The following is a 26,567-nucleotide window of genomic DNA, read 5'->3' as shown; positions in this document are numbered from 1 at the left end:
TAAAACCTATAAATAAATAAAAATATTTCAAATTAATTTTAAAATCTATAATTAATTATAAAGATTTAAACTCAAATAATAATAATGCTAAAATGATTAAAAGCCACACAACCTCAACCTCAAATGGTCTCGATTCCTGTAGGAAAAAAAAGGGTTCTTAGTTGAATTGATGCCTACTCTTTTCTTGATGCAATTTTACTCTTTTCTTGCTGCAATTTTACTCTTTTCTTGTTGCAATTTTTCTTCTCTCTTATGTTTAAGATTTTCTCATACTCTACCCTTCATCTATCTCTCCTATTCGATCCATTGGCCTGAATATCGTTGACTTTTGCTGCAGCGAGGATGATCAATTGGCGGTAGAGCCATTAAGGTTACGGTGATCGGCTATGAAGATCTTCGTGATTTGTCAGAGAGGAAGCCGAGAGAGAGAGAGAGAGAGAGAGAGAGAGAGAGAGAGAGAGAGAGAGAGAGTTGCATTACATTCCAAATTAGTCTCTTTCCCTGCCATCGCCTTCTCTAATTTGTGTGGCAGCTATTTAGGAAGCAAAAGATGGTGTTGGAAAAATATCCATACAATGACACAAGAAATCAGGATCACTTTTTAATAAATACAGACTGAGAACATCTCAGCTCAAAGTTTACAAGGCCAATGAAACAAATCGCTTGTCATCCATTTAGTAAGCCAAAAACCATTAAACACAAAATGATGTAGAGATGACAAATATACAAGTGTATGCGACACGTACAACATGATCGAAAAAATCTACATACTATGTATACACCGAGAGTCGATCCCCACAAACAGCCCCCCTTGCAACCTAACATGCCTTTCTTGGATGCAAAGCTTCATTCAGCCACAATCTAACAACCTACTAAGCCAAGCCAATGGTGTCCAGGAAGGTTGATTCAATATCTGCCCTCAAACCTCGGTTTACAAAAACCTCATCTGCCGTGATTTTCGGGTGTATGGACAATAAAAGAGGAGGAAAACCCCCAGCATGCACAATCTAAACAAGAATACAAGTTATACAGCAATTGCTTGACCAGTTAGCCCGTCGTGAAGCTGCAATGAACCGTCTTTCATCAGGTTGAGGCTCAAACTCTTGAATCTCTCCCTCGAATACTGCCGAGACGCCTTTCTCCAATCCGTTCCAGTTTTCATCATCGCAACAAACTCCTCATAACTGATACGTCCATCCTATTGTTTTGCAAAGAATAACAATAAATAAGAATTAATAACAAATGGAGCAAGCAACTCCAGTATTACCAAATAAAAGAGATTAAAAGGGTTGAAAGTCAAACCTTATCAGTGTCGACCTCACGCATGATGTCATTCAGCACTTCATTATCAATTTCACCTGATTCATCTAGTAAACCTTCCCTTAGCTCACCTAACTCAATATATCCACTTCCATCTTTGTCAAAGAACACAAATGCTCTGCGGAGGTGCTCATCATTCTCCATTCTCTGCAAGTGAATTGTCACTGCTGCAAACTCTCCATAGTCCAAGACTCCATTTCCATCAACATCAGCCTACACAAAATAAAGCAGAAGGCATCAGTCTATTGTTAAATGGATCCTATACATAAGATATACAACAATACCTTCCAAATTCTAAGTGACTATTATAGATTCTTAATATATTAACATCAATTGGCTGTAAAGTAATTGCGGTTTTAGTTCAAGGAGCTAATTTGCAAGACATTTGGAGCATGAAGATGAATAACTTTTCTCAAAACCATAATGGGAACCATAATGAAGCCACATCCATGCAAAAGTTATAGCATACGAATGAAATTAAAATAAATGAGACTCTTCCCAAATGAATTTAAAACCACACAACTTACCACTTCCATCAGCATCTTAACCTCTGGTTCGGCCAATTGTGAACCAACTTTCTGAAGCCCAGCCTTCAATTCCTCATATGTTACTTTGCCATCTTTGTCAGTGTCCATCAATGTAAACATGTCTCTGATTACTTCCACTTCTTTAACAGATAAGTGTTCTGCAATTACCTACAGCATTTGATTGGAAGAAAAAAAAAAAATCCCAAATGTTACATATAGTTTGTGAATCACAGATCATTGCAATAGTAGCCAATACTTCAGCTGCACTCATAAAGTACCAATTATAAATGCTCACCCTTAGAGCCTTCTTTTTGAATCTATTCATTACTGAGAACTGCTTGAGCCTTGGCCTCACTATATCTCCTAATGGAACGTTTGGAGCTTTCTTTGCATTGTGTAACCATGGATGTTCTGTGATCACAAAAGGCAAAACAAAATTTAGTTAGCCTATTTCACAGAATACAAGTTATGTTGCAGAGTTATTCAATCTTGTGGCAGCATAGACATGACACACTGGTAACTTTAAAAATTAGGTTCCTCTAGTTTGGTCAAGGACTGAAAACATTCTCAAACCTTGGCTAGAACTTTAAATCAAATAGAAACTACAATGGCAAAGGAGCAATAGTAAATCAGGTTAAATTGATTTTGCTTCAAAGGACATACTTTAGGTGTGCTGCTTACTTGAATTTCTACTATTGGACGCATCAGACTACAAATAAGTTTTTTTCATAAGGAGATCAAAGAGGCGTTTAAAATTCACCCCCAGTCCAGCCAATTTGCCTATCTAAATCCAACTAGTTTTCATATCCTTAGTAATGCTAAGCCCATAAGAACCTATAAGTACAGGTTTTCATTATCCAGCAAACTTACAGTATTTAGCATTTCTTCTCTTTTTTGTTTTTTTTGTTTTATGAATAAGAATTTTTTCGATCAAAATATCATACAAAACAGTAAAACTCAACTGAAACTAGACTATAAAAAAATCTGGTCCTCTGTCTTATCCCGAGTTTCACCCTTATTCACGGTTATATATAATGCAAAAAAGAGTGCTCCCCATTATGATATCTGGACCCTCCATGTATGGTTACTATGTTGCTACATTGTTTTCATCAATGATTTCACTTGTTTTACTTGACTTCATGTATTGCATGGTAGGTCTGAGTTGTTTGATGTTTACTAAGGAATTGTGAAAACGAATGTAATGCAATGTTCATGTAACATCAAAATACTTCACTCAGATTCAAATAATGCCATGGAATATAGACTCCAGAGTTTCCAGGTTTCTAAAACAAAGGAGATGAGTGCATAATCCATCACCAATCAACGCTGTGCTATTGCTATCAAAATGCTACTAACTATTACGCAACTCACTTCAAATGGCATCAAGTTAAGATTCAGTGAGAAACACTGCTGAAGGCTTACCAAGCACCTGTTGAGCAGTCAAGCGTTTTCTAGGATCTGGCTCCAGCATCTGCCGAACAAGGCTTTTAGCACTCTCCGAAATCTGAGGCCAGGGTTCCCTCTTGAAATCAATCACCCCCCTCAAGATTGCAAGAGCCACACCCTGTTCAGATTCTGTTGCAAAAATTTCACACAAAGAAAACCAATGTTACCATCCCAAACTAAAATCAAACCCACCCAGTTAATGGAAAATGAACAGGGTTTCAAAAAGATTGGAGAGCTAGTTTTACAACAATACCTGCCCAGAATGGAGGAACCCCACACAACAAAATGTAAAGAATTACACCGGCGCTCCATATATCAACCTCTGGTCCATAATTCCTCTTCAAAACCTCTGGGGCCATGTAGTACGGACTCCCCACAATCTCCATAAACCTCTCCCCTAAACCCACACACCCAAAATTAAAATCCATCTAAACAACAATTTCAAAAACAAAATACAAGCTCAAGGACAAAAAGAAAACCAGAAAACCCAAAAACCCAGATAGAAATCACCAAATTCAACAAAAACCCAGAAACGTACCAGGCTTGAAAAACACAGAGAGTCCAAAATCGATGGCCTTAAGGGGCGAGTGCTCTTTCTTGTTAGAAAACAAAAAGTTCTCAGGCTTCAAGTCTCTGTGCATAACTCCATTGGCATGGCACATCCTCACCACCTCCGCTACAGTCCTGGCCACGTTGGCCGCAGCTCGCTCACTGTAATGTCCTCTGGCCACAATCCTATCAAACAGCTCGCCGCCTTCGCAGAGCTCCATAACCAGGTGGACGTTCTCGTTGTCCTCGTAAGTCGCCTTCAGCTTCACTATGTTCGGGTGCTCCGGCAACGTCGACATTATCGCCACCTCCCGCCTCACATCCTCTATATCCACCTGAACAAAACAAACCCAAAATTACAAAACAAGCAAAAGAAACGACACGTCGTTTTCTCATTTCAGCTTCTGTACCGCGGTTCTGAGCTTGCGTTTGGATATGGACTTGCAAGCCAGGGCCTGCTTCGTCTCGCGGTCCGTACACAGATAAGTGATGCCGAACTCGCCCCGACCCAGCTCGCGACCCAGTATGTACTTGTCGCCGATCCGGGTCCGGTGACCGAGTGGGATCACATCCTTTAGAACTCGGATCGGAGCCGGGGACCGGATCGGGTCCTCGGAGAACGGGTTGGGCCGTCGCTCTCCGGTCTTCTTCTTGTTTTTGTTGCGGTTGTTGGAACTTTTGTCGTCGACGACGTCCGCTCTCACGCAAACGTTGCAGTTCCCCATGGCTGTAAAAGCCTCAGCTTGCTAACTTCTTCTTCTTCCTCCTCCTCCTCCTTCTTCTTCAGCTTCAAAAGCACACACAGAGACCAGTTTCACAGAGCAGAAAAGAACAAAGAACAACCTCTATGAGGTTGCTCCTTCTGGCTTTATACCAAAACGGGCCGTTTTGGACTGCTGGTGGTCGTGGTGGTGCCGCCGGTTGTGCGTGACAGATGTGAAAGAAGGAGAGAGAACGCGCGCTGATCAGCTGAGAGACACCCCCAAAAAACTGAAAAATGAAACTTTTTGAAAAAGGAAAAACATAAATTAACAACCTTTTTATTTGGATTTAATCAATTAATCCTCTGTGTGGAAATTAGAGAGTTCGGGGTGAGAATCGGTCAGTCAAATTTTTGTCATTTTTAGTCTAGTATACGATCGTGAGAGCAGTTGGATGGGGATCTAGTGTTGCAGGGAACATACTAGATTGTGGTGGTGCGCCAAAAAATTTCGGACAATCGACTCACTGCTTTGACCAACTCGCCAATCCCACCTATGTTTGTGAACAATTTTTAATGGCAACAAAGTTTTAATTTTGGTTTTGATTGGGATTTAGGATAAAAAGGTCAGCTTTAAGCTTGGCTCTTTTAGCTTACCAACCACTTTGCATGATTGGCTCTTGAATTATAATATTTCAAGAAATAAAAAATGGCTTAAAGGCACCAAACAATCTCAGCCGTTGATGTGAGGCTTTTGGATTGGTGTATCATGTGGAGCGCTCGAATCCGATGGACATTAGTTGTTGTAGTAGGTTCACCGGTGGACAAGTTACAGTCTTTGCATGACTACGAGCGTTTGACTTGGTCAGCGATCCATTGTAATTGTCTGTATTTAAACACAAATTAAAATTGGTATTAGCCTAATTAAATACGATTAGCCCTTCTCTTCGTTACAATTGGCGCACTTAGATAGCGCCACATATACATATTACGGTCTTCTAAATTAATATTTAAATTTAATAAAGAATTTCATGTGCTTGCTTCACTAATTTTCATGTTCATGATAAGGACAAAAAAAAACTTACTCCATCGTTTGAAGCTCTATGACTGCCATGTAGTCGATTAAATTATTGTTATGGTTTATAAAACGATGCAGGCCCTCCTCGGTCCGTATGTAACAAATTCATTTTGGTATCTTAAATTAGGTTGAAATGTTTCTCTATTAGGTTGAAATGTTTACTTAGTCTAAGAGTGGGTTTGCTTTTGCAACTAAACATAAATTTGGTTAAATACAAAACAAAAATGTATTTAGAGGAGAAATTTAAAATAAATAAATAAATAGGAGAGGGATATGCATGGCCGGAAATGGCAAAAGGGGGGAAGAGGTGGAAATAACAAGGTGGTGGTGGGTGACTTGGTCAACACAAGAGAAGTCCATGAAAGCCCACAGATGTGGAAAATATAAGATTCGAGGATGAAAGTCAACAAAATGATGGCTTACACATTTCTTTACAAAAAGCTACTGCTGGCTGTGATTGTTGGTTTGTCCTTCTTTCCAAACAAGTCCTTTCTTTTACCTGAAAGAAAATTAACAGGGGAAAAGCACTTCAGGTGAAACCCAATTAAATCACTTTTTTTCCAAGTAAAAAACAAAATTAAGTGATTAAATAAAAAGTGCTTTTAACTTTTACTTGTACTAATCGTTTTGAATGCAGTACCACTTAATTAGTTGGGAAGGGGATTGTTGGGTGGAAATGTAATGTAAGACTTGAATTATATGCATGGCTCCCCAGACCCCAAGTTTCATTGATGTTGATCCATGAACATTATCATCACTACTATTAATTCCAGCTACAAAGACAAAACTGTGTCGAAATTGACTTGTGCTTTCATATTATAGTCGAGGGTTCCACTTCCACATAGAGTGCCCTGGGACTTTCGCAGGAAAATGACAATATTGAGAAGTTTTTTATTTTTATTTTTTAAATACTCTTAGAAAAGCATTTAGTCGAACACATAATGGGCACCAGCAAAGAGTAGATTCCGGCCTCTCCAAGAGTTTTTCCGGCAAGGGTCTTCTTCGGGTTTAATATTTAGCATATTATATAGTTAGATTAGATCAAATCATCATAAGATCAATGGTCCATAATAAGTAATGATCGTGTTCAATTACATAACATACTCGATTAGATGATCCAACATATAACCCAACATAGGTGGCTTTATATTGTTTCCAAGATTATACGTGTGTGGGAAGAAAAGGAAAAGGTTTTTGACTTATTTCCCATTTTGTGGGCCATTTTTGTTCAACAATCAAAAAGCATCTATCATATAACTGCAGGTATATTTGATTACCATTAGTTTTTGTTTTGTTTTTTTGGTGTGAAACGATTACCATTAGTTAATATGCATAATATGTGTACTAATATTGTGGAAAATATATTTACATACAAAAAGTCTTTTCTCTTTTGCTACACGCAAAAGTTAAACACATTATATAATATGTTCGCTATCTCATAATTATCATTGATTAATATCTTTACTTAAACCCTACTAATAGGACCCCCATGAAGGGGCTTTTTTGTGGAAAAAATTCTCATGCGGGAATAACACTTTTTGCTATTTCTAATCAATAACACAACAATATGTGAGCTAAGTTTTTCACGTGTCATTGTGTTATTTAGGAGCGGAGCTATTCACAAGCCTGCGATGGCCTAGCCCCCTCTACCATCTTCTCACCTCCTTGCCTATATAAAGAGTATAGGCATAGATTGCACAAAAAATCTCATAATTTTAAGCTTGTGCCCCCCCTCAAACATCAAACTCTATCTCCGTCATTGATGTTATTAACTGGATATAACAAAACAATGTTATTCTCGTTACAAGAATATTTTTTTTTGCTTTTTTGCACCCTCCTCCTCCAGCTATAGGCAGCTAACAAAAGGGCTACCTAGGGCAACACTTTTTGAAATAAAAATACAAAAGAGGGCTGAAAAAGTTTATAATCTTATACTTTATGCAGAAGGCGTGGGGGGTGAGCTGGGAATAGGAAAACATGCTTTTCTTGAACCCATCACCAAACATAATCATACCATCAACAATCAAACAGAGCCTTTCATTCTCTTTTTTCACTCGCAAATACTATTCAATTCAATAAAGTTGTCTACGTGCATGAGGGGAAGAAAGCCTTTCCATCTTTACTCATTACCTATAAGCTCTGGCCTTCTAGCAAGCCCTTTCCTTTTTCCCTCTCCTCCCTCACATCACATGAGGATTATGTAGCTGTTGATTCCGTTTCAAACTTATAATCTTTCACATATGGTGATGATAAAGCCTAACCTAATGCCAATCACGGGTTTGTTATGTCGACGACATACAACCCCGACCTGGTTTGCTGGATGGGTGAGAGTATGAATGAAATTGAGACTCGAAACTTGAATGCAAAGAGGTCAACTCACTGATTAATCGGCCTAACTCATGTTTGCATCGAGACGAGACTAGTTTTATCCTCTTGAGTCATATAATCCAACCCATCAACAACAAAAATAAAAAAATGAGTGTAGTAAACTATTATGGGTCTTGTCTCAAAATTTTAATATAGGCCTACTATATGATTTGCAGGGAGGCCCACGCCGCTGTCAAGGCTGAAGCTAAGGCCCAAGGCAGGTCATAAAATCAGATCAGTAACGGAAAATAGATGAGGGACCCATATCCGTTTGTAATTACCGGAGTAATTACAGCAGTTAAAATAGGGAAAGTAACGTAAATTACCCATTTGACCAAGATTTTTGGCTTGAGCAACAAGGAAGATTTGATACTTTCCAATATAAAAACAAAGAACATTTGACTGTAACCGGTAAACAAAACAAACGTATGCGTCTTTGACCGCCGGTTGTCGACTTGTCGTCTGAAGAGTAATGCTACTGTGCAGCCTCTGCATCAGCTTTTCAGTTACGGTTGCACCACCATAACCGTTGGATCAACCAAATTTTATGAATGAGTTGCATGATTTTTGTAGAATGCCAATAACAAACTTCCTTTATATATATATATATATATATATATATATTTTTTAAAATTAGCAATAGATACATTGCATTGGGGAGGGGGGCACTTCTCTTAGGATTCAAACGGGTGACCAAAGGGGGACGAGGGAGGGACCTCACCGCTGAGGTAAACCCCTCGGTCAACTTCCTTTATATTTTTAAATGATTATTTGAGAACTAGTGGTAATTAAGGAAGCGAACACATAATTTTTACCAATCATAGGAAAATATTGATAATTGCATGTGAAAATTGAAGGGGAAAATAATGAAGTTTTATTCAATTGTATGTTTGAATTTATATTATTCGAGATATTAGTTGGTGTGGTTGTAATACAACGTGGTACTCGCAGTGTTATAAGTTCAATCAAATTATAAAATATATAACAATTATTAATTTATTTTTTAACTATAAAATCATCTTATAGGTTTTTACTTTTTAATAACATAACTTAGCAATTACAAAAACATATATATTTTCTTTTTTTCTTCTTCCGCATTTTATTCTCTGGATCTTCATCATCAATGCATTTTATTCCCAAAAAGAAATTGGACTAAAACAAGGAAAAATATCCTTTTATTTTTTCTCATTGCTGCAAAAGTTGACCGATCTTATTTTCTCCTTTTGTATACTTAAATAAATTTGACTTAAATATAAGGAAGCATAACAGAGTTTATCGAGGCGAAGAATGGGTGACCAGAGCCGCATTGAATCATTCCAAAATATCAAAGTCTCTATAGTTCTGGACCGAGAAATCTGTAGAAGGGGTTTTGATCAGAACCTTCTGCAAGTCACGTGCGAACCATGAAGGTCTTGACACGTGTTCAAAATAGCCGCAGTACACGTAAGGAGAAATAGAAAGTAGGGCGAAGAGCAAAAACAAACAGCTGATTTCCAAGCCCTTCATCTCCCAACTTGGTTGGAAGAAAAAAAGAAAGCTCGAGTCTTGACGGCAGAGAGAGCAGAGCCGCCGCCCCTCTCTCTCTACTATCTTCATCTCTTTAAACACGCGTCAACAACCCAGAAGGCCGTTCACCATTGTAGGCGCCTCTCTCTCTCTCTATATGAGTTTTTTCAGTCTTCTTGTTCACTGGCATGTTCTGTTTTTCTCTGTAAGAACTATTTTTGTATAGGATGAATGGTAAGTGATTTTTCCTTTGACTATGGTGATTGAGGACATGGGTCGGTTGGAAAACTCTTAGATGTGGCAAAAATTGATTCTTTTTCTATACGCGTGGCTTTTTGTTTTGTTTAACATGAGAAGGTGGCTTTGCGGGTTTGAAAGTTTCAATCTTTATGTTCATGTGTGTGTCGAAAGGTAGAAATTCCATTGTAGAATGTAGATTGAAGGTTGAGGATCATTTATAAGTTTTGATGTGTTCCTTTGTCAATAAAGATAAATAAAACAGAGAAATCCTAACACTAAGAAACTGTTAATAATGAAAGATCGTAGATAAAAGTGTAAGTGTAGGCTCAATTAATATAATAGTTACAGAAATGAACAGTTAAGACATCGGCTTCTTATCAGTAGAAGGCAAAAACGAATGAGCAACTTGATTTATTTCAAAGAGAGATGCTAGCTGTCATTGCAGCGAAAATCTTTGCAAGAAGGGGTGCTGCTGTTATTTCGGTTTGACTCTTTCTTAATGTCTGTTTAGGTACTTTTGGATATGAAGATTTGTTGTGGTTTTGTAAATACGATTGAAGAAGAGTTTTTTGGGATCAAAGTAAACGCGAGCCAATGATATTGGGATCACCAGGCAGAATGTTATAGGCTGCAACCTCGATTTGGGATTACTGAGCACTTTGAGGATTTCAAGACTGTTGTTAACAAATTGATAAATGAAGTCTGATTGTATTATGGAGAATGCTTATTTAAGGAGTTTCAATTCTCATTGAGGGGAATGCATAATATTTTCCCTGTGGAGCAGTTACTCTTATCTTGGGAGGTGTATCCAGGTATTAAGAGTTAGGATAATCTATTTATAGTGTTGATGTAACTTTGATGCGATAACTTTCTGACTTGTAACTGACTGCCTGCCACTAGCATTTTCACTTCTGAGATGTTAGAAATATTCCTATGTTGGTTTACATTTTGCTAATCATTATCCTTTTCTTTTTGTGCAGGTGATACTGTGTCTGTAAATTATGTTGCGAGCAAAGCACATAAGTAATCTTTCAAGCAGTGCAAGGTCATTTTTCCTTAATGGGCCACGATGTAGTGCAACAGAAGGAAGTTCATGCACTTGCTCTGAAGATGAAACTTGTGTTTCGCAAAGGCAGCAAACAAGAAATGGAGGGCCACTTGCCCAAACTCCATCCACCATGGTATCCAAACCTTCAGCAGGGGCAGGAACCATCATCACTGGAGATGCAGTAAAAGTGGCAAGTTCTCATAAAGCTGAGAGTGTTGAGCACACAACTAATATTAAACAGGTTACAACTGCCCCAAGATCTTTTGGGAGATCAGCGACTGTAACTTATTCTAGTAGCACGGATGCGGTACACTCATCACCTCTTGTTGTAGACCAGTTTGCTAGGGCTGGAGTTGCAGCTGTAAATTTTCTGTCTGATATAGTAAATGGTAAGCTTCCTTTATCAGATGGGCTTGGATTGCTTAACTTGCCACAGAACTGTATGGTTGATCCCACGAGGCCCCTCTCCAGTATCAAGCCCTCACATGTGAAACAAATAAAAAGAGAGCATTTCATTAGTGTTCATCCAAAACCATCTACTGAGACAGCAGCTGCTTCAAAGCATACAAGTAATAATCATGGTTCAAAGGGCAAAGGAGAGAAACCCAGTTTCGTTAAAGGTCTAAATCATGTTCCATACACTAGGAAGGAAAACTCAGTGGTGGCTCACACCGCATCTTCTGACACTTTTGATAAAAGGTCTATGCCACGGAAATCAAAAGGGCATTCAAACAACTTCATTCCAAATTACAGTTCCAATGTGCAGACTTCTGATGCAGAGAGTATGGGTCGTGTCACTAAAGGTTTTAATAGACCTACAAGAGATATGAAAATGCCAACAGGGATAACTCCAATCAACAGACAGTTTGTGCATACTGGGAATGTTGTTCAAAATGTATCTCACATACTGCAACAGATGAGATGGGGTCCTGCTGCAGAGGCGGCTCTTTTAAATCTCAACTGTTCAATGGATGCATATCAAGCAAACCAAATCTTAAAGCAACTTCAAGATCATTCTGTTGCTCTGAGCTTTTTTTATTGGCTAAAGAGGCAGGCAGGATTCAAGCATGATGGGCACACTTATACCACCATGGTTGGCATCCTTGGTCGTTCCAGGCAGTTTGGTGCCATTAACAAATTGCTTAATCAGATGGTGAAAGAAGGATGCCAGCCAAATGTTGTGACATATAACCGGCTGATTCATAGTTATGGTCGTGCAAACTATTTGAAAGAAGCAATGAATGTGTTCAACCAAATGCAAGAAGCAGGGTGTGAACCTGACCGTGTCACGTACTGCACACTAATTGACATCCATGCAAAAGCTGGGTTTCTTGATGTTGCTCTACGACTGTATGATGGGATGCAAGAGGCTGGTCTTTCTCCTGACACATTCACTTACAGTGTAATGATCAACTGTCTCGGAAAAGCTGGCCATTTAGCTGCTGCTCACCGTCTGTTCTGTGAGATGGTTAATCAGGGTTGTGTTCCTAATTTGGTCACGTATAATATCATGATAGCTTTGCAGGCCAAAGCAAGGAATTATGAGACTGCTTTAAAGCTCTACCGTGACATGCAAGGTGCTGGATTTGAACCAGATAAAGTAACTTATAGCATAGTAATGGAGGTGCTTGGCCATTGTGGGTATCTTGAGGAAGCAGAGGCGATTTTTGGTGAAATGAAACGGAAGAACTGGGTACCTGATGAACCTGTTTATGGTCTTTTGGTAGATTTGTGGGGTAAGGCGGGTAACGTCGGAAAAGCCTGGAATTGGTATCAAGCAATGCTCCATGCGGGTTTACGGCCTAATGTTCCTACTTGCAATTCTCTGCTCAGTGCTTTTCTTAGGGTGCACCAGCTGTCTGATGCTTATAACTTGCTACAGAGCATGATGGGTTTAGGTCTGAACCCTTCTCTGCAGACATATACCTTGCTTCTCAGTTGTTGCACAGAAGCACGGTCACCATATGACATGGACTTTTGTTGTGAGCTTATGGCAGTTACAGGCCATCCTGCACACACATTCCTACTGTCTATGCCATCGGCGGGACCTGATGGTCAAAATGTGCGAGAGCACATGAGCAGGTTCTTGGATCTGATGCATAGTGAGGATAGAGAAAGCAAGAGGGGGCTTGTAGATGCAGTAGTGGATTTTCTTCACAAGTCAGGGCTAAAGGAGGAGGCTGGTTCAGTCTGGGAGGTGGCTGCACAAAAGAATGTTTATCCGGATGCCATTAGAGAGAAAAGCTCATGTTATTGGCTTATAAACCTGCATGTTATGTCTGATGGTACTGCCGTGACAGCGCTATCCAGGACACTTGCTTGGTTTCGCCAACAAATGCTAATATCTGGGATTTGTCCAAGCCGAATTGATATTGTGACTGGATGGGGCCGGCGGAGCAGGGTGACAGGATCTTCTTTGGTGAGGCAGGCAGTGGAAGAACTACTTAATATGTTTAGCTTTCCATTCTTCACTGAAAATGGCAATTCTGGGTGTTTTGTAGGATGTGGGGAGCCTCTTAATAAATGGTTGCTCCAATCTTATGTGGAGCGAATGCATTTATTGTAAGTTGGTAATGCTTCCTTTCTGTCATTGCCGCACGATTTTTGTTCTTTCTCGGCGGGAAAGATGAGCAGAGTTAGTGTTGATTAGTGCCTCTATGTATCATGAAGACTGTATTTGAAGACTATGTATTTATGCTGTTCTCATGTCATGTGCAGCTATTTCTAGATAAATGAATAAGTTCTATTTTCACCAGTAGCAGAACCCTGATTATGGATTTTATTCAAGTTTTAAAACAGGATATACAGCAGAGCTAGCAGAAATAGACAGGTTTGGCTTGGTGATATTCAGTTGCAGCAAGCCATTAATCATTCATCTATTACCTCTTGGTTTCAAAATAATAGTCTTGCTTTGAATATCCATACAGAAGACTAGATCCTGGGTTGTGTTTTATTATTGTTCTACATCATCAACTCCACCAAAGACAACTGCCCATCCAACAGACAGAAATTAGTTGAAAATGTGGAATTATTCCCCCAACTTTTGAAGTGTAGGTAGTTGAGATTGACCATTAAGTTGGTGTGCTTCTTTTCTCTCTTTTTATTTTTTGGACTCAAAGTTGGTGTGGCTGATTCTGTCAGAATAAGAAAAGAAAATATAAAAAAAATTGGTGGGTTGAATGTTGAGAATCTCTGCAGGGCTTAAGGCTCGAAGTGCATTTCATTTCTTGGCAATATCTTAATTATATGTTGTGGTTGGTGCATGCTTTTATTGAACTACAATTTGATTGGTGTAAAACCTGTAAACTGAAAAACAAACAACTAGGAGATGACATAATAATGTAGCGGAATCAGCTTTTGGGATTAGGGGGAATTATTTCAGCTGGTTGTTGCAGTCTCTGGCTCTCTACTCTTATAACTGCTTTCTTTGTTAACCTGTCTACCTTGTTGTTATAGATCATGTTGCTCCATATAAAGCAAACTCTGTATCTTCAATTTTTTTTTTTTTTTTTTTTTCCCCTCCGGATATAGTCCGCAAATGTTTTTTAATTAGGATAGTGTGTCTGTTTCTTCTAATTTGAGTTCGAATCACTTTCCTCATAAATTAGAGTAATTTAAAATATCAACTTATGAAAAGAAAAAAAAAAGAAGTGTACATTATTCTAATAAGATTGAGGCTAAATTTTTTATTTTTTGTTTTCTTTGTTTCTTTTTGGGCTTATATTCTTAAAATAAGTAATCACATTCCATTAATTTACTTTTAACCCAAAAGAAAAATGGTGATATTAAAAAAAAAAAGGTAGGTTGAAGATTTGAAGATGATACTTCTTTCAACAAAAGAGAAATACTTGTTAATCAAAATTTTTATTTCTCACCATTTTTTATTTTAAAAATCAGAATCATACTTTGATCATGAATTCACAACAATATCAGTTGTGAATTGATTTATCTTTGAAATTCAAATCCTCAACGACCTCAAACTCGGGAAGATTCTGATGCAACAAAAAGGAAAACCAAAAATCAAATTCCACTATTTTTGTTGTTGTCAATTATTGCATATCTTTTATTTTCTTGGAGAAAGTAAAACTTTTCTTTTCAAAAAAGGAAAATCCTTCTCAAAGAAAACCATAGACTACTAACTTAATTTTATTTTCTTTATCAACCCACTAAGTGCTTGTTTGACATTGCTTATGTGGGGTGATAATAATTTTTAAAATTTTTTAGAAAGCCCAGCCCGTTTGTTAAACTATGAGAAAATCACTTATTGTTAAAAATTGTTATGAGAGAAAGCTATAAGAGAAAGCAACTAATGATGTGCTTTCATTTTCTGATTATGCAGGAATCAGTTTTGAAGAGAGGTTGGGTTTAATGATTATGCGGCAATCATTTTCTAATTATGCGGGAATCAGTACCAACAACACTTATAACAAAAAATTTACCAAACGCCAAACTTCTTTCTGTCACAGCTGATTTCTCTCACAACAAATCTGATAGTGATTATTTTCACAGCACATTAATGCCAAACTGGAAGTGCCCATTTGTCATTGATTATTTGGGGAAATAAGTGATTTAAAAAAAAAAAATTGGGAATCCCGGCCCATTTGGTAAACTATGAGAAAATCACTTATTATTAAAAATTGTTGTGGGAGAAAGCTATAAATGAAAGCAACTAATGAGGTGCTTTCATTTTCTGATTGTGCAAGAATCATTTTCGAAGAGGCGCTGAGTTTAATGATTATGCGGTAATCATTTTTTGATTATGCGGGAATTAGTAACAACAACACTTTTAACAAAAAGTTTACCAAAAGCACAACAATGTCAAACTGGCCTTAACGCAATTAAAAACACAATCTAAAACCAAAAAACCTTAATTAAAAACATTTTCAAGTATTTGATTAATGATTCGTTAGGGAGTGATTTTGGATAAGCTAATAATCACTTTTTTAAATAATCACTTTTTAAGTGATTTTATAAAAAAACGCATTGGAGGTGCTTCTCTCTAGAATCACTAAATTTTAGTGATTTTTTGAAAAATCACACGTGAAATACTTCTTTTAAAAGTAATTCTAACCTATTCAGAATCACTCTCAAACCAGCCTTAAACCTTAATGTGCGTTTTAGCTTAATTATTTAATTCCTCGTCAAACACCTCAAGACCCTGTTCCATGGGCACTGGTACTAGTAGTATTAGGTAGTGTGTCTGTCTGTCTCTCTTTCTCTCTCCCTCTCCACCCCTCTGGATATCTCCTCCGATCACTAATCGCCTCCGTGCCCTTGTAAAATTCCAATTATACCCCCAACATCGTTCCCCCAGTAAGTATCCCTCTCCCTCTTTCTCTCTCTAAAACTTTCTCCCTCTATACGTACACACACATATATATGATAGACATAAAGATAATATACATAAAATTTCATATATATGCATGTGAGTTGGATTGATAGAGAGTTGATATATGGGGCATAAGAAGCGAAACGCGGCTCCGCGACCCAAACAGTCGCCGGCGGCGGTGAAGCCACTAGCGGGGGAGGGAGACGCAGTCGTTTCGGTCCCAGCCGATACTACTCTCGCTCTGGTCGAAGCCGACTCGAATGATGCCCTATCGATTAAGATCGAATCCTCGCCGCCGATCGAATCGGACGGCTCGTCTTACTCGGCGGCAAAGCTCGAATGCGAGCGGGCCCTTACGGCTCTGCGGCGCGGGAACCACACCAAGGCCTTGCGGCTCATGAAGGAGTCGTGCCAGCGCTACGAGAACTCGGCTCACTCGGCTCTGATTCACCGAGTCCAGGGCACTGTGGGCGTCAAGGTCGCTGCGATTATCGACGACCCCAATGCGAAGCAGCGGCATTTGAGGAACGCGATCGACTCCGCGCGCAGAGCCGTTGAGCTGTCGCCGAACTCGATCGAGTTCTCGCACTTCTACGCCAATTTGCTCTACGAGGCCGCCAACGACGGGAAAGAGTATGAGGAAGTGGTGACCGAGTGCGAGCGAGCGCTGGCGATCGAGAAGCCCGTCGATCCTGCGAAGGAGAGTTTGCAGGAGGAGAGCCAGCAGAAGATATCGACGACGGAGGCACGGATTGGGCACGTGCATAATGAGCTAAGGCAGCTGATTCAGAAGTCGAATATCGCCTCAATCTCGACTTGGATGAAGAATTTGGGCAACGGGGAAGAGAAGTTTCGGTTAATTCCAATTCGGAGGGTCACTGAGGACCCAATGGAGGTGAGGTTGGTGCAAACCAGGCGGCCAAATGAGATTAAAAAGGCGACCAAGACGCCGGAGGAGAGAAGGAAAGAGATTGAAGTTCGTGTAGCAGCTGCGAGGCTTTTGCAGCAGAAGTCTGAGGTGCCCCAATTGGGGAATGATGGTGAGAAGAGTGATAGGGGATTGGATTCGTCCTCCGGGTCTAGCCAGAGAGGTAGTGAGCGAAGGAAGTTTGGGAATTTGAGGAAAAATGGGTCCTCTGCGGAGAGGAAAGATTGGGTTAGGTCGTATTGGAAATCAATGAGTATTGATATGAAGAAAGAGTTACTTAGGATTAGAGTTAGTGATCTTAAGGCAAAGTTTAGTTCGTCTAAGGATGGTTTGGCAAATGAGGTTTTATCCGAAGCATTGGCATTTGCGGAGAGTAATAGGAGTTGGAAGTTCTGGGTTTGTTGTAGATGTAATGAGAAGTTCGTGGATTCCGAGTCCCATATGCACCATGTTGTGCAAGAGCATATGGGAAATCTTATGCCGAAAATGCAGTCAGTTTTGCCTCAAAATGTTGACAATGAATGGATTGAGATGCTGCTTAATTGTTCTTGGAAACCATTGGATGTGTCGGCCGCAGTTGGAATGCTTAGGGATCAAAGAAAATGCAAGGACCCTGAGGTTGTTGAGGATTTCTACTCGGGGATTCATACCAAGGACTGTGATGAGTGCTTCAAAGATGCGTGGGATTCTTCACCTGAGAAGGAAGTTCTGGGAGACAGTCCTAGTGACTGTACTATTGAGGGCAATAACCAAGAGAAAATTGCCAATGTTGAGTTTGGAGAATGTGAGGACAATGGGTTGATTGCTTATTCTTCTATTGCTAATGGTTGGCCAATATCTGATGATTCGGAGCGCACAAAGCTACTTGAAAGAATTCATGCCTCATTTGAGGTGCTTATCAGGCACAAGTATCTTGCTGCAAGCCATCTTAACAGGGTGATACAATTTACAATGGATGAGCTCCAGGCTTCTGGTTCTCAGCTTCTTAACCATGGTGTGGAGCAAACACCTATGTGCATTTGCTTTTTAGGAGCTAACCAACTCAGGAAAATCCTCAAATTCTTGCAGGACTTGTCCCATGCTTGTGGTTTAGGTAGATATTCTGAGAAAAGTAGCAGTCCTATGGATGATGTGAATAACACGAATCAGGGTGTGGAGATTAAAGAAAGGATTGTTCTCAACGGAGATGCATCCTGCCTCCTTTTGGATGAGTGTCTTTTGTCATCTGAATGTACATGTGGTGCTGGTCATCATACTGTCACTGATGCTGCTTCTGCTGCTGTTGGTAATGGAAATTGGGTTCTTCCTGATTCCGATGCTCTGCTGTCCTGGATATTTGCAGGTCCAACTAGTGGGGAACAATTGACATCATGGGTACGTACGAAAGAAGAGAAAACACAACAAGGGATGGAAATCCTTCAGATGCTTGAAAAGGAGTTTTACCACCTGCAGTCACTTTGTGAGAGAAAATGTGAGCATTTAAGCTATGAAGAAGCATTACAGGCAGTGGAAGATCTTTGTGTTGAAGAAGGTAAGAAGAGGGAAAATGTCTCGGACTTTTCCCATCGAAGCTTTGAATCTGTTCTAAGGAAGAGAAGAGAAGAGCTTCTTGAGAGAGAGAATGATGTGATGTTCCTCAGCAGTAGGATTGAGTTAGATGCCATATCAAATGTTTTAAAAGAATCTGAACACCTAAATATTAATCAGTTCGGATATGAGGAAACTTATGGTGGTGTGACTTCTCAGTTATGTGACTTGGAATCTGGGGAAGATGATGATTGGAGAGCCAAGGATTATGTGCATCAGGTGGACACTTGTGTAGAAGTTGCAATCCAGAGACAGAAAGAACAGTTATATGTAGAGGTCAGTTGGTAGATTCTAAATTGGCTTACCTTTTGATTGAAATAATGATATAGATCGTTGTCATTTTACCTCAGTTGTTTTGTCATGCAGCTTAGCACAATAGATGCAAGGATTATGCGAAATGTTACTGGAATGCAGCAATTAGAAATTAAGCTTGAACCTGTTTCTGCTCATGATTATCGGTCGATACTGTTGCCTCTAGTGAAGTCATACCTGCGGGTATATATTAAACAAGTTGAATTTTTGTGCCACATTTAGTGTTTCTGAATTTAACTGTATGTATTCTTGTTTTTCTCTTCCTATAGGCACATTTGGAGGATCTGGCTGAGAGAGATGCCACAGAAAAGTCTGATGCTGCAAGAGAAGCATTTTTGGCAGAACTTGCACTTGATTCTAAGAAAGCTGTCAGAGGAGGAAATGATAGTTTGAGACATACGCAGGAGAAAACCAAGGATAAGAAGAAGAACAAGGAGTGTAGGAAAGCAAAAGATTCTAAGGTTTTAATTGTGTTTTCTGATTGTCGTTTTCTTTGTAGTGGTCAATATATAGGTTACAAATTCATTAGGATATCCTGATATCCAACCTTCTTTTTTCACATCTGCAGGTTAATGGTGTTTCGGACGAGTACATGCATCACGATGAGACTTCTGAACTGTAAGTCTCCTTTCTCCTAATATGCACACATGTTGACTCTATCCTATAAAGCTATCCATTCGTTATGATTGCTTACGCTGGGTATAGTTTATTTCTAATGTACATTTGATGTGTTTCTTGGTGCAGTTCGTTTCCAGTTGCATCTGATGGTGACCTTCTGGATTCTGAGATTATTGTTTCTGTGAATGGCAATGACTTGAAACAACTGGAAGAGGAATCTAAACGAAGAATTGAACTTGAAGCAGAGGAAAGAAAGCTTGAAGAAACTTTAGAATATCAAAGACAAATTGAGAAGGAAGCTAAGCAGAAGCACCTTGCTGAGCAAAGTAAGAAATCTACTCAAATGCATGCAGAGAAGGTGGCAGAGGGGACCCATGATGTTAAATTGGCGCCTTGTGCTAATGAAGATGTGCATGAGCGATTTAAGCTTTCTATGCAGGTAATCACTGTTAGGGTGTGCCTGTTCGTATGTGTTTTCTTCTCTCTAGATTTATTTCCATCAATATTTTGTACATCAAACTGGATACTGAAGATATTTGAAGAGGAATTCCATGCTGTCTAATTTAGAGGATATTTATAAAAGTAATAAACTTCATGAAAGTGTACTTTCCAGGAGCAATTGGCACAGAAGACTGGGTTCCCCAACAATGTAGAAGGCATTCCTGTTAAGATGGCAAATGGTTCTCCAGTGCCAGTAAAATCTTCTATTGTTGGTGCTCAAATGATTAGTGGTGCACATCAAGCTAAAGTTAACCAAGGTTGGTATAGGATTCCTTGGATGAGGCTGGGGTTAATTTAATAATAGGAGATGTTTTCATTGCGTATCTTATTGAACAGGGCTACCTAATGGAGGAATTCTAGAGGAGGATGGTTATTTCCCTTCTGATCGAAGAACAGGAAGGAAAAATCGAAGGCAGAGGAGTTCCACAAAGGTGCCTGATGGAAAGTCTCAAGCCCTGTCAACTGAAAAGGAAAATGTTGACGTTGGGAGATCAACTGTTGAGGGTCACTTGAGAGAACAAAGTAGGTCACATGACAGTCTCCTTGCAGACAGCAGTAAGTTTACACATCCTCCATGAGCATTTTTGTTTGAATAATATAAATGGTGTTTGGGTGCTTTTTTTTTGGGGGTGGGTGGGGAAAGTGTATTTTTTTCCGTCCATTGTTAATATTCCAGCTGCTGTTTTAGTCAAACTCAATATATGATGGTCTAGAAGAGTGTATTTGGCTGGATCTAAGCACTTAAGTGTTGATTTTAGCATAGAGCGTTTGATAAGCTCCTTTTGGCAGTATGATGGACAGTGTCGACATTAGTTGCTGTCATTGTTTGCTTGGTGGCTGGGCAATTTTATCTGCTCATAATCTCATTTATAGTAAATGGAAAATTATTTTTGGTAATACTTTTACAAAAAGATTTTTCTTATGTAGTATGAATCTCTACTTGGTAATCTCTTTCTACTTGCCTGTCCAAGTGTTCTCTTGTAGTTTATTATAACTTTAGAATTTTATATATGCTTAATGATTCTTCCTATGGTCTCATTAGCATGAAGTTCATGCCCTTTTATTTGAACACCCATCTTTATTTTTCAATGTTACTCTCATTCTTTGTTGGCATTTTGCTACAAGATGTGCATTACATGTGTCATCCATTTTTTGGAATTTGGAATTAATATGACCATGACTTTTGCCAAGTGAAAACCGGTTAATACTGTTTTGGCAGACAACGGAACAAATGAACTGAGACAGCAACGAGCAGAGGAAGATGATGAAGAAAGGTTCCAAGCTGACCTTAAAAAGGCCGTACGCCAAAGCCTTGGTAAAATTATTCTCTCATTTATTTGGAATTCTCTTTGTTATGTTATTTATGCCTTAATAGACAGGCTTCTGGACTAGTTTAGGCACTGGTCTGTCTATGCTGTGATAAACATGAACTGAGAAATACGCTAAATGCAGTCTATATAGGCACTGGTCTGTCTTTTCTCTTTGACTATGCTGTGATCGACCATTTGAGTCATTAGTCTTATCTATTTAATAAATGAGCGTTTAATGCAGTGTGGCCTAGACGTTACGAGACTGATTGCCAAATTGTATTGCTACTAGCCGTCTCACTAATGCATTTTTCCCAATAAATGAGGCTCTGAGCACTTGCTACTATGATGTATGTAGTATGTGCAAATGCCTAACCTTTTTATTCATTTCTCAGACACATTCCAAGAACATCAGAAGTTGCCCATAGTCTCAAATTCGAGGATGCTTAAAAGGATATCTACAGAAGTAGATGGTGGTGCTGTTTTACATAATGACATCACAAATGAAAATGCGAGTGAAACCGATATATTTGGTACAGGTTTAAAGAATGAAGTTGGTGAATACAACTGCTTTCTGAATGTTATTATACAGGTTCGCGCTGTCTAATTTATGTTCTTCGTTCAGTTGTCGTTGTATTTCATTTTTCCTGAGCATCTTGCTGATATTGAGACATTGATTTTTATTTTATCATTTCAGTCCTTGTGGCATATTAGACTATTTCGAGATGAGTTCCTACGAAGATCAACATCAGAGCATGTGCATGTGGGGGATCCTTGTGTTGTCTGTGCATTGTATGAAATCTTCACTGCCTTGAGCAATGCATCTGCAGATATGCGAAGAGAAGCAGTTGCCCCTACTTCTTTGAGAATAGCTTTAAGCAACCTGTATCCAGAAAGTAATTTCTTCCAGGAGGTATTTTTGGAGAACTTGATTGTATCCCTTGCCTCGCAAACGACTTTTATATTTATTCTGAAGTCATCACTGGCTCATAAATTTATCTTTATTTTTAAAGTTGGGACTAATATAATAGAAACTTACAGGCTCAGATGAATGATGCTTCTGAAGTTTTGGTGGTGATATTCGAGTGTCTTCACCGGGCATTTACACCTGGTTCAAGTGTTTCTGATGCTGAATCAGTGGAGAGTAGTTGTCCGGGGTCTTGGGATTGTTCAAACAATGCTTGTATAGTGCATTCCATCTTTGGCATGGACATTTTTGAACGAATGAATTGCTACAATTGTGGTTTGGAGTCCAGACATCTCAAGTACACTTCATTCTTCCATAACATAAATGCAAGTGCTCTCCGAACAATGAAGGTGTCACTTTGGAACTTTCGTGATCCTGATGGTTAAATTTTTTTAGTTTAAGCAACTTATTACTGTTTTTGGCATGTTAACTGATTGCTCCCATTTCTCTTTATCATTCTTTGCTATTCAGGTTATGTGTGCAGAAAGCTCCTATGACGAGCTTTTAAATCTTGTGGAGATGAATCATCAGTTAGCCTGTGATCCCGAGGCTGGTGGCTGTGGGAAGCTCAACTATATCCATCACATTCTCTCAACCCCACCACATGTATTCACAACAGGTGACTTGAAGAGTTGTGGGGAGAATCTTCAGATGTTTGTAAAGAGGAAATTGGATTTCCATTTAAACTAATATATGTATATTTATGTTTGGTCATGCAGTTCTGGGTTGGCAGAAGACATGCGAGAGTGCTGATGATATAACAGCAACATTGGCAGCTCTTAATACTGAGATAGATATCAGTGTTCTTTATCGTGGCCTGGATCCAAAGAGCACGCATAACTTGGTTTCTGTGGTATGCATATTTAACTAATAACCCTCAATGTTCTTGTCATGCATATATTAGCGTTCTATTTCCCAAACTTTTGTTGCGATTTTTCCTCTGATTGTGAAATAGGAAAGTTGAGTTTGGTTGAAGGTTGAAGGCTTAACTTTCTTAACCATAAACGTAGGTTTATGCGGCTGTTTTTATTTATTTGTTTTCTATTTGGAGTTGTGAATCTCGTGATATCTCCAAAATCTTGTCTGATTGAAAACACTCCTTTGTTATCCCTGCATAACTTTTGAATCTCATATTGAATTAGCTTTGACAAGAACTTTATACCGGTATTCTTAATTTGTTGTTTCCTCATATCCATTGTTTACTTTCAGGTTTGCTACTATGGTCAACATTATCATTGCTTTGCCTATAGTCATGACCGTGAATGCTGGATTATGTACGATGATAAAACTGTCAAGGTAAATTCACCTCCTATTGTAAAAATAATGCCTTATTTTGCTCTTCTTTCGCCCTTTGTTATAATTTGTGTCTGATGTCTAGGTGATTGGTGGCTGGGCTGATGTTCTTACAATGTGTGAAAAAGGGCATTTGCAACCACAAGTTCTTTTCTTTGAAGCTGTAAACTAGGCTTTTTGTGGATCTCATTACGTTCTTAGACTTCACAAGAGAGCTTTGGTGTTGTAAGTGACTTCACATTAGTTCATCATCTGTGGCGAGGAACCAATCATAGTAATGAATTCCTCTGTACCCTGCCAGTTAGACAGTAAAGTTCACAACGTCTGAGATGTTTCAGTTGAAGTCCAGAGTTCTGATATAGAATTAACAGTTTTGTGATATAATGAAGAATTTTTGTGGGAGCAACTGGTCCTCGAGGAAGAACCGTGTATCTAGAAGAGAGTTTCAGCATAAGCAGGCAATTGAGGTGCCGAAAAGTGTAAGGTTGTTCTATGTTTACCTCCAATAACTTTTCAACATAATCAGGTCACCTGTTCCTGCAATTTTCCTTTTAAGGTGGATTTGTCGATGATGAAGAAGAAGGCATAACAACTAATAAGTTGTCTGGCTGTGTTCACATTTAAGGAGCTTATAAACTGCCGTTTTCCATAATGGCATTGATTGCCAGTTGTTTCTCAGAGCATGTAACAGTTGTAACGGGGGAATTATAGGTTTTGCAAATCGAAGTCTTTGTTAGACGTTTTCTATTTGTTATATTATATTTCCCCCAAATTTTGAAAAAAAAAGGTTTTGTATGTATAGATAACCCTATTCCCCCACCCCGCTTGGGTCTTCCAACTTCAGCTTAAAGTAAATTTGTTGCTTCATCTTGATACTACAATTGGGTTCAATTAATGAAGATCTTCTATTGCCCTTTCTCCTCCCCATAAATTTTTCTTGTATAATCTATCATTTCAAAGTTTGAGTGAGTATACTGGTTTTGCTCTGCATTACCATTTTGGCACGTGTTACACATTCCAATTGAACACTCATATAATATGTAGTCATAAGAAGGATGATAAACTTCACCGAACCGTTTTTTATACAAGTGATAACCTAAATTACTCTAACCTACGAAAATGGGGATTCTTATCACTTAAATTACTCTAACCTACGAAAATGGGGATTCGAATTTGAATGCAAGGGGAATGACTCACTGCATTGGCCAATTGACTTAACCTATATCTGGAACAACTTCACCCAATCAAAAATTCAAAAAGTAAATTAGAATTTAGAATTGGGAAGCCATGTCATGCAGAGACGGGTCAGTGTGAAGTAGCTATGACCATAAAAGTGTCCCAAAACTTCAGGACTCTTCTCTCCAACGGTCATACACACAGAGAGACTTCCCCGTCTATTTCGCTTCCTCTTCAAACTTTTCTTTTACTCAGTCTCTTCTACTTCCAGTAAATCCGCACATTATCAGACCTTTTCAGATCCAAAAAAATGTCTCCCATATTGCTTCCAACAATCTCCTCCTTCACCTTCTTCTTCTTCTTCCTCCTCCTCCTCATTCTTGTTCAACTCATCGCCACTCTTCTTCTTCTTCTCAAACGCAGCTCCAATTGCTTTCTGGGTTTTTCCTTCTCTCGTCTGCCACTTTGGTTCCAATCCTTGTTTTCTCCAAACATGACCCTTAAGGGTGCCACTAACTCGGCCTGCGCTGCGTGCAAATACCAAAGAAGAAAGTGCACCCCCGAGTGCCCTTTGGCCCCTTTTTTCCCAGCAGACCAACCCAAAATGTTCCAAAACGCGCACAAGCTATTTGGAGTTAGCAACATCGTGAAAATACTTAAAAACTTGGAGCCTGAAATGAAGTTTGAGGCCATGAGGTCCATAATTTACCAGGCCAATATTCGTGACAAGTTTCCGGTTTACGGCTGTTGGGAGGTGATTTGGCAACTACAATACCAACTTCTGCTGGCAGAGGAAGAGCTTCAAGCTGTTCAAGCCCAGCTTGCAATGTACAGGCAACATCACCACCACCAGCATCAGATTTCATCTGTGCCTGAATATGTAACCTCACAATTAGAACTGGGCATGGCTCCACCTAATAATTCCCTCCCTCTTTTCAATCACAACCCACAGCCTTACAATAATAATAACAATAATGCCATGCCTGCTTTGCCTGTAACACAACACCACCATCAACAGCAGTCTTACTCTAACAGCAGTGATGCTGCTTATAGCTCTGTTTATATTGACTCTAAGGATAACAATGCGGCAAATCCTTTGTGGGTCTCAAATCCTTGTACCACTAACAACAACAGCAACAATGACAATTCAGAGACAATTCAATCCCAACTGGGAGTTCTTCAGCCACTCTCTCTCCAACCAGATGTTGTTCAAGATTATGATGAGCTGCATCCCTTTTTCGACACCATCGACGACAGACAGTCCTACATTGATTCCAAAGAGGCTTACGAGTCAAGGTACAATTTTTTATAATCACTTTGGTTATGTAATATAAAGCACTAAATGATTATGATTAAGGTTCTGGTTCATTGTTTTGTTCTCTTCATGATGCAACATTTTACTTGCAGCTCCGAAGAATCATTTAAGGACACGACACAATCGATGGAGTATGCGGAGAACGCATTGAAGAATGCTGCATCATGCTTTAGTCTTACCAGCGTCAACTGATCAGTAAGCTTTAGATGAAGTATTTTATTTTCTTCCATCTTGAATTGATAATTCACACGGGAACACCAACAATTTTGTTTTTTTTTTTAATAAATAAAAATCCACAATACTGAGCTTTTTTGTCTTCTTTGTATAGAACTTCGGCTTTCAATGTTTCACAAATGAGTTTATAATCGACTATTTGTTTATTTGAATAACATTTTCTATCTCCAGATAACTGTGCGCAGTGTTTTAACTTAATGAACTAACTATAGCATATTA

At 39.0% G+C, this 26,567-nt stretch overlaps 4 protein-coding genes across 6 annotated transcripts; 3 read left to right on the top strand and 1 right to left on the bottom strand.

Annotated features, from left to right (window-relative positions):
- On the bottom strand, window positions 577-5,086 carry LOC18777194 (calcium-dependent protein kinase 10). The gene is made up of 8 exons (XM_007209802.2): window positions 4,253-5,086; window positions 3,832-4,177; window positions 3,547-3,690; window positions 3,270-3,422; window positions 2,143-2,258; window positions 1,848-2,015; window positions 1,303-1,533; window positions 577-1,198 (listed from the first exon to the last, which is right to left on the bottom strand). Exons 1-8 carry the CDS (start codon window positions 4,565-4,567, stop codon window positions 1,025-1,027), a joined length of 1,647 nt encoding a protein of 548 aa, XP_007209864.1. The 5' UTR covers window positions 4,568-5,086; the 3' UTR covers window positions 577-1,024.
- Window positions 9,459-13,539, top strand: LOC18777255 (pentatricopeptide repeat-containing protein At1g18900). 2 transcript variants are annotated; one of them, XM_007210312.2, is made up of 3 exons: window positions 9,459-9,626; window positions 10,245-10,545; window positions 10,714-13,539. In XM_007210312.2, the coding sequence occupies exon 3, from the start codon at window positions 10,735-10,737 to the stop codon at window positions 13,345-13,347; it is 2,613 nt and encodes an 870-aa protein (XP_007210374.1). In that variant the 5' UTR covers window positions 9,459-9,626; window positions 10,245-10,545; window positions 10,714-10,734; the 3' UTR covers window positions 13,348-13,539. The 2 variants fall into 2 exon arrangements, with proteins under 2 accessions (XP_007210374.1, XP_020419398.1); XM_020563809.1 differs by lacking the exon at window positions 9,459-9,626 and adding an exon at window positions 9,633-9,727.
- On the top strand, window positions 15,909-24,550 carry LOC18775704. 2 transcript variants are annotated; one of them, XM_020563612.1, is made up of 15 exons: window positions 15,909-18,901; window positions 18,992-19,120; window positions 19,207-19,398; window positions 19,506-19,555; window positions 19,682-19,994; window positions 20,169-20,313; window positions 20,393-20,611; window positions 21,276-21,371; window positions 21,759-21,955; window positions 22,061-22,276; window positions 22,405-22,680; window positions 22,802-22,949; window positions 23,050-23,183; window positions 23,540-23,626; window positions 23,709-24,550. In XM_020563612.1, exons 1-15 carry the CDS (start codon window positions 16,235-16,237, stop codon window positions 23,793-23,795), a joined length of 4,956 nt encoding a protein of 1,651 aa, XP_020419201.1. In that variant the 5' UTR covers window positions 15,909-16,234; the 3' UTR covers window positions 23,796-24,550. The 2 variants fall into 2 exon arrangements, with proteins under 2 accessions (XP_020419201.1, XP_020419200.1); XM_020563611.1 differs by having other exon boundaries at window positions 15,935-18,901; window positions 20,157-20,313.
- LOC18777250 (LOB domain-containing protein 27) lies at window positions 24,888-26,451 on the top strand. Its single transcript, XM_007208766.2, has 2 exons — window positions 24,888-26,095; window positions 26,207-26,451. Exons 1-2 carry the CDS (start codon window positions 25,110-25,112, stop codon window positions 26,304-26,306), a joined length of 1,086 nt encoding a protein of 361 aa, XP_007208828.2. The 5' UTR covers window positions 24,888-25,109; the 3' UTR covers window positions 26,307-26,451.

The sequence above is a fragment of the Prunus persica genome, chromosome G5 (assembly GCF_000346465.2).
Source record: "Prunus persica cultivar Lovell chromosome G5, Prunus_persica_NCBIv2, whole genome shotgun sequence".
In the NCBI taxonomy this organism is placed as follows: Eukaryota; Viridiplantae; Streptophyta; class Magnoliopsida; order Rosales; family Rosaceae; genus Prunus; species Prunus persica.
Note: the sequence above shows the minus strand (reverse complement) of the source record. Positions and strands in the feature narration are given on the sequence as shown.

Coding starts and splice junctions, on each gene's coding strand:
- LOC18777194 (XM_007209802.2), bottom strand. CDS start 4,567: ATGGGGAACTGCAACGTTTGCGTGAGAGCGGACGTCGTCGACGACAAA. Junction 4,178..4,252: donor AACGCAAGCTCAGAACCGCG/GTACAGAAGCTG, acceptor TGTTTTGTTCAG/GTGGATATAGAGGATGTGAG. Junction 1,534..1,847: donor TTAAGATGCTGATGGAAGTG/GTAAGTTGTGTG, acceptor TATTTTGTGTAG/GCTGATGTTGATGGAAATGG.
- LOC18777255 (XM_007210312.2), top strand. CDS start 10,735: ATGTTGCGAGCAAAGCACATAAGTAATCTTTCAAGCAGTGCAAGGTCA.
- LOC18775704 (XM_020563611.1), top strand. CDS start 16,235: ATGGGGCATAAGAAGCGAAACGCGGCTCCGCGACCCAAACAGTCGCCG. Junction 19,121..19,206: donor TAGTGAAGTCATACCTGCGG/GTATATATTAAA, acceptor CTCTTCCTATAG/GCACATTTGGAGGATCTGGC. Junction 22,681..22,801: donor GTGCTCTCCGAACAATGAAG/GTGTCACTTTGG, acceptor TTTGCTATTCAG/GTTATGTGTGCAGAAAGCTC.
- LOC18777250 (XM_007208766.2), top strand. CDS start 25,110: ATGTCTCCCATATTGCTTCCAACAATCTCCTCCTTCACCTTCTTCTTC. Junction 26,096..26,206: donor AAAGAGGCTTACGAGTCAAG/GTACAATTTTTT, acceptor TTTTACTTGCAG/CTCCGAAGAATCATTTAAGG.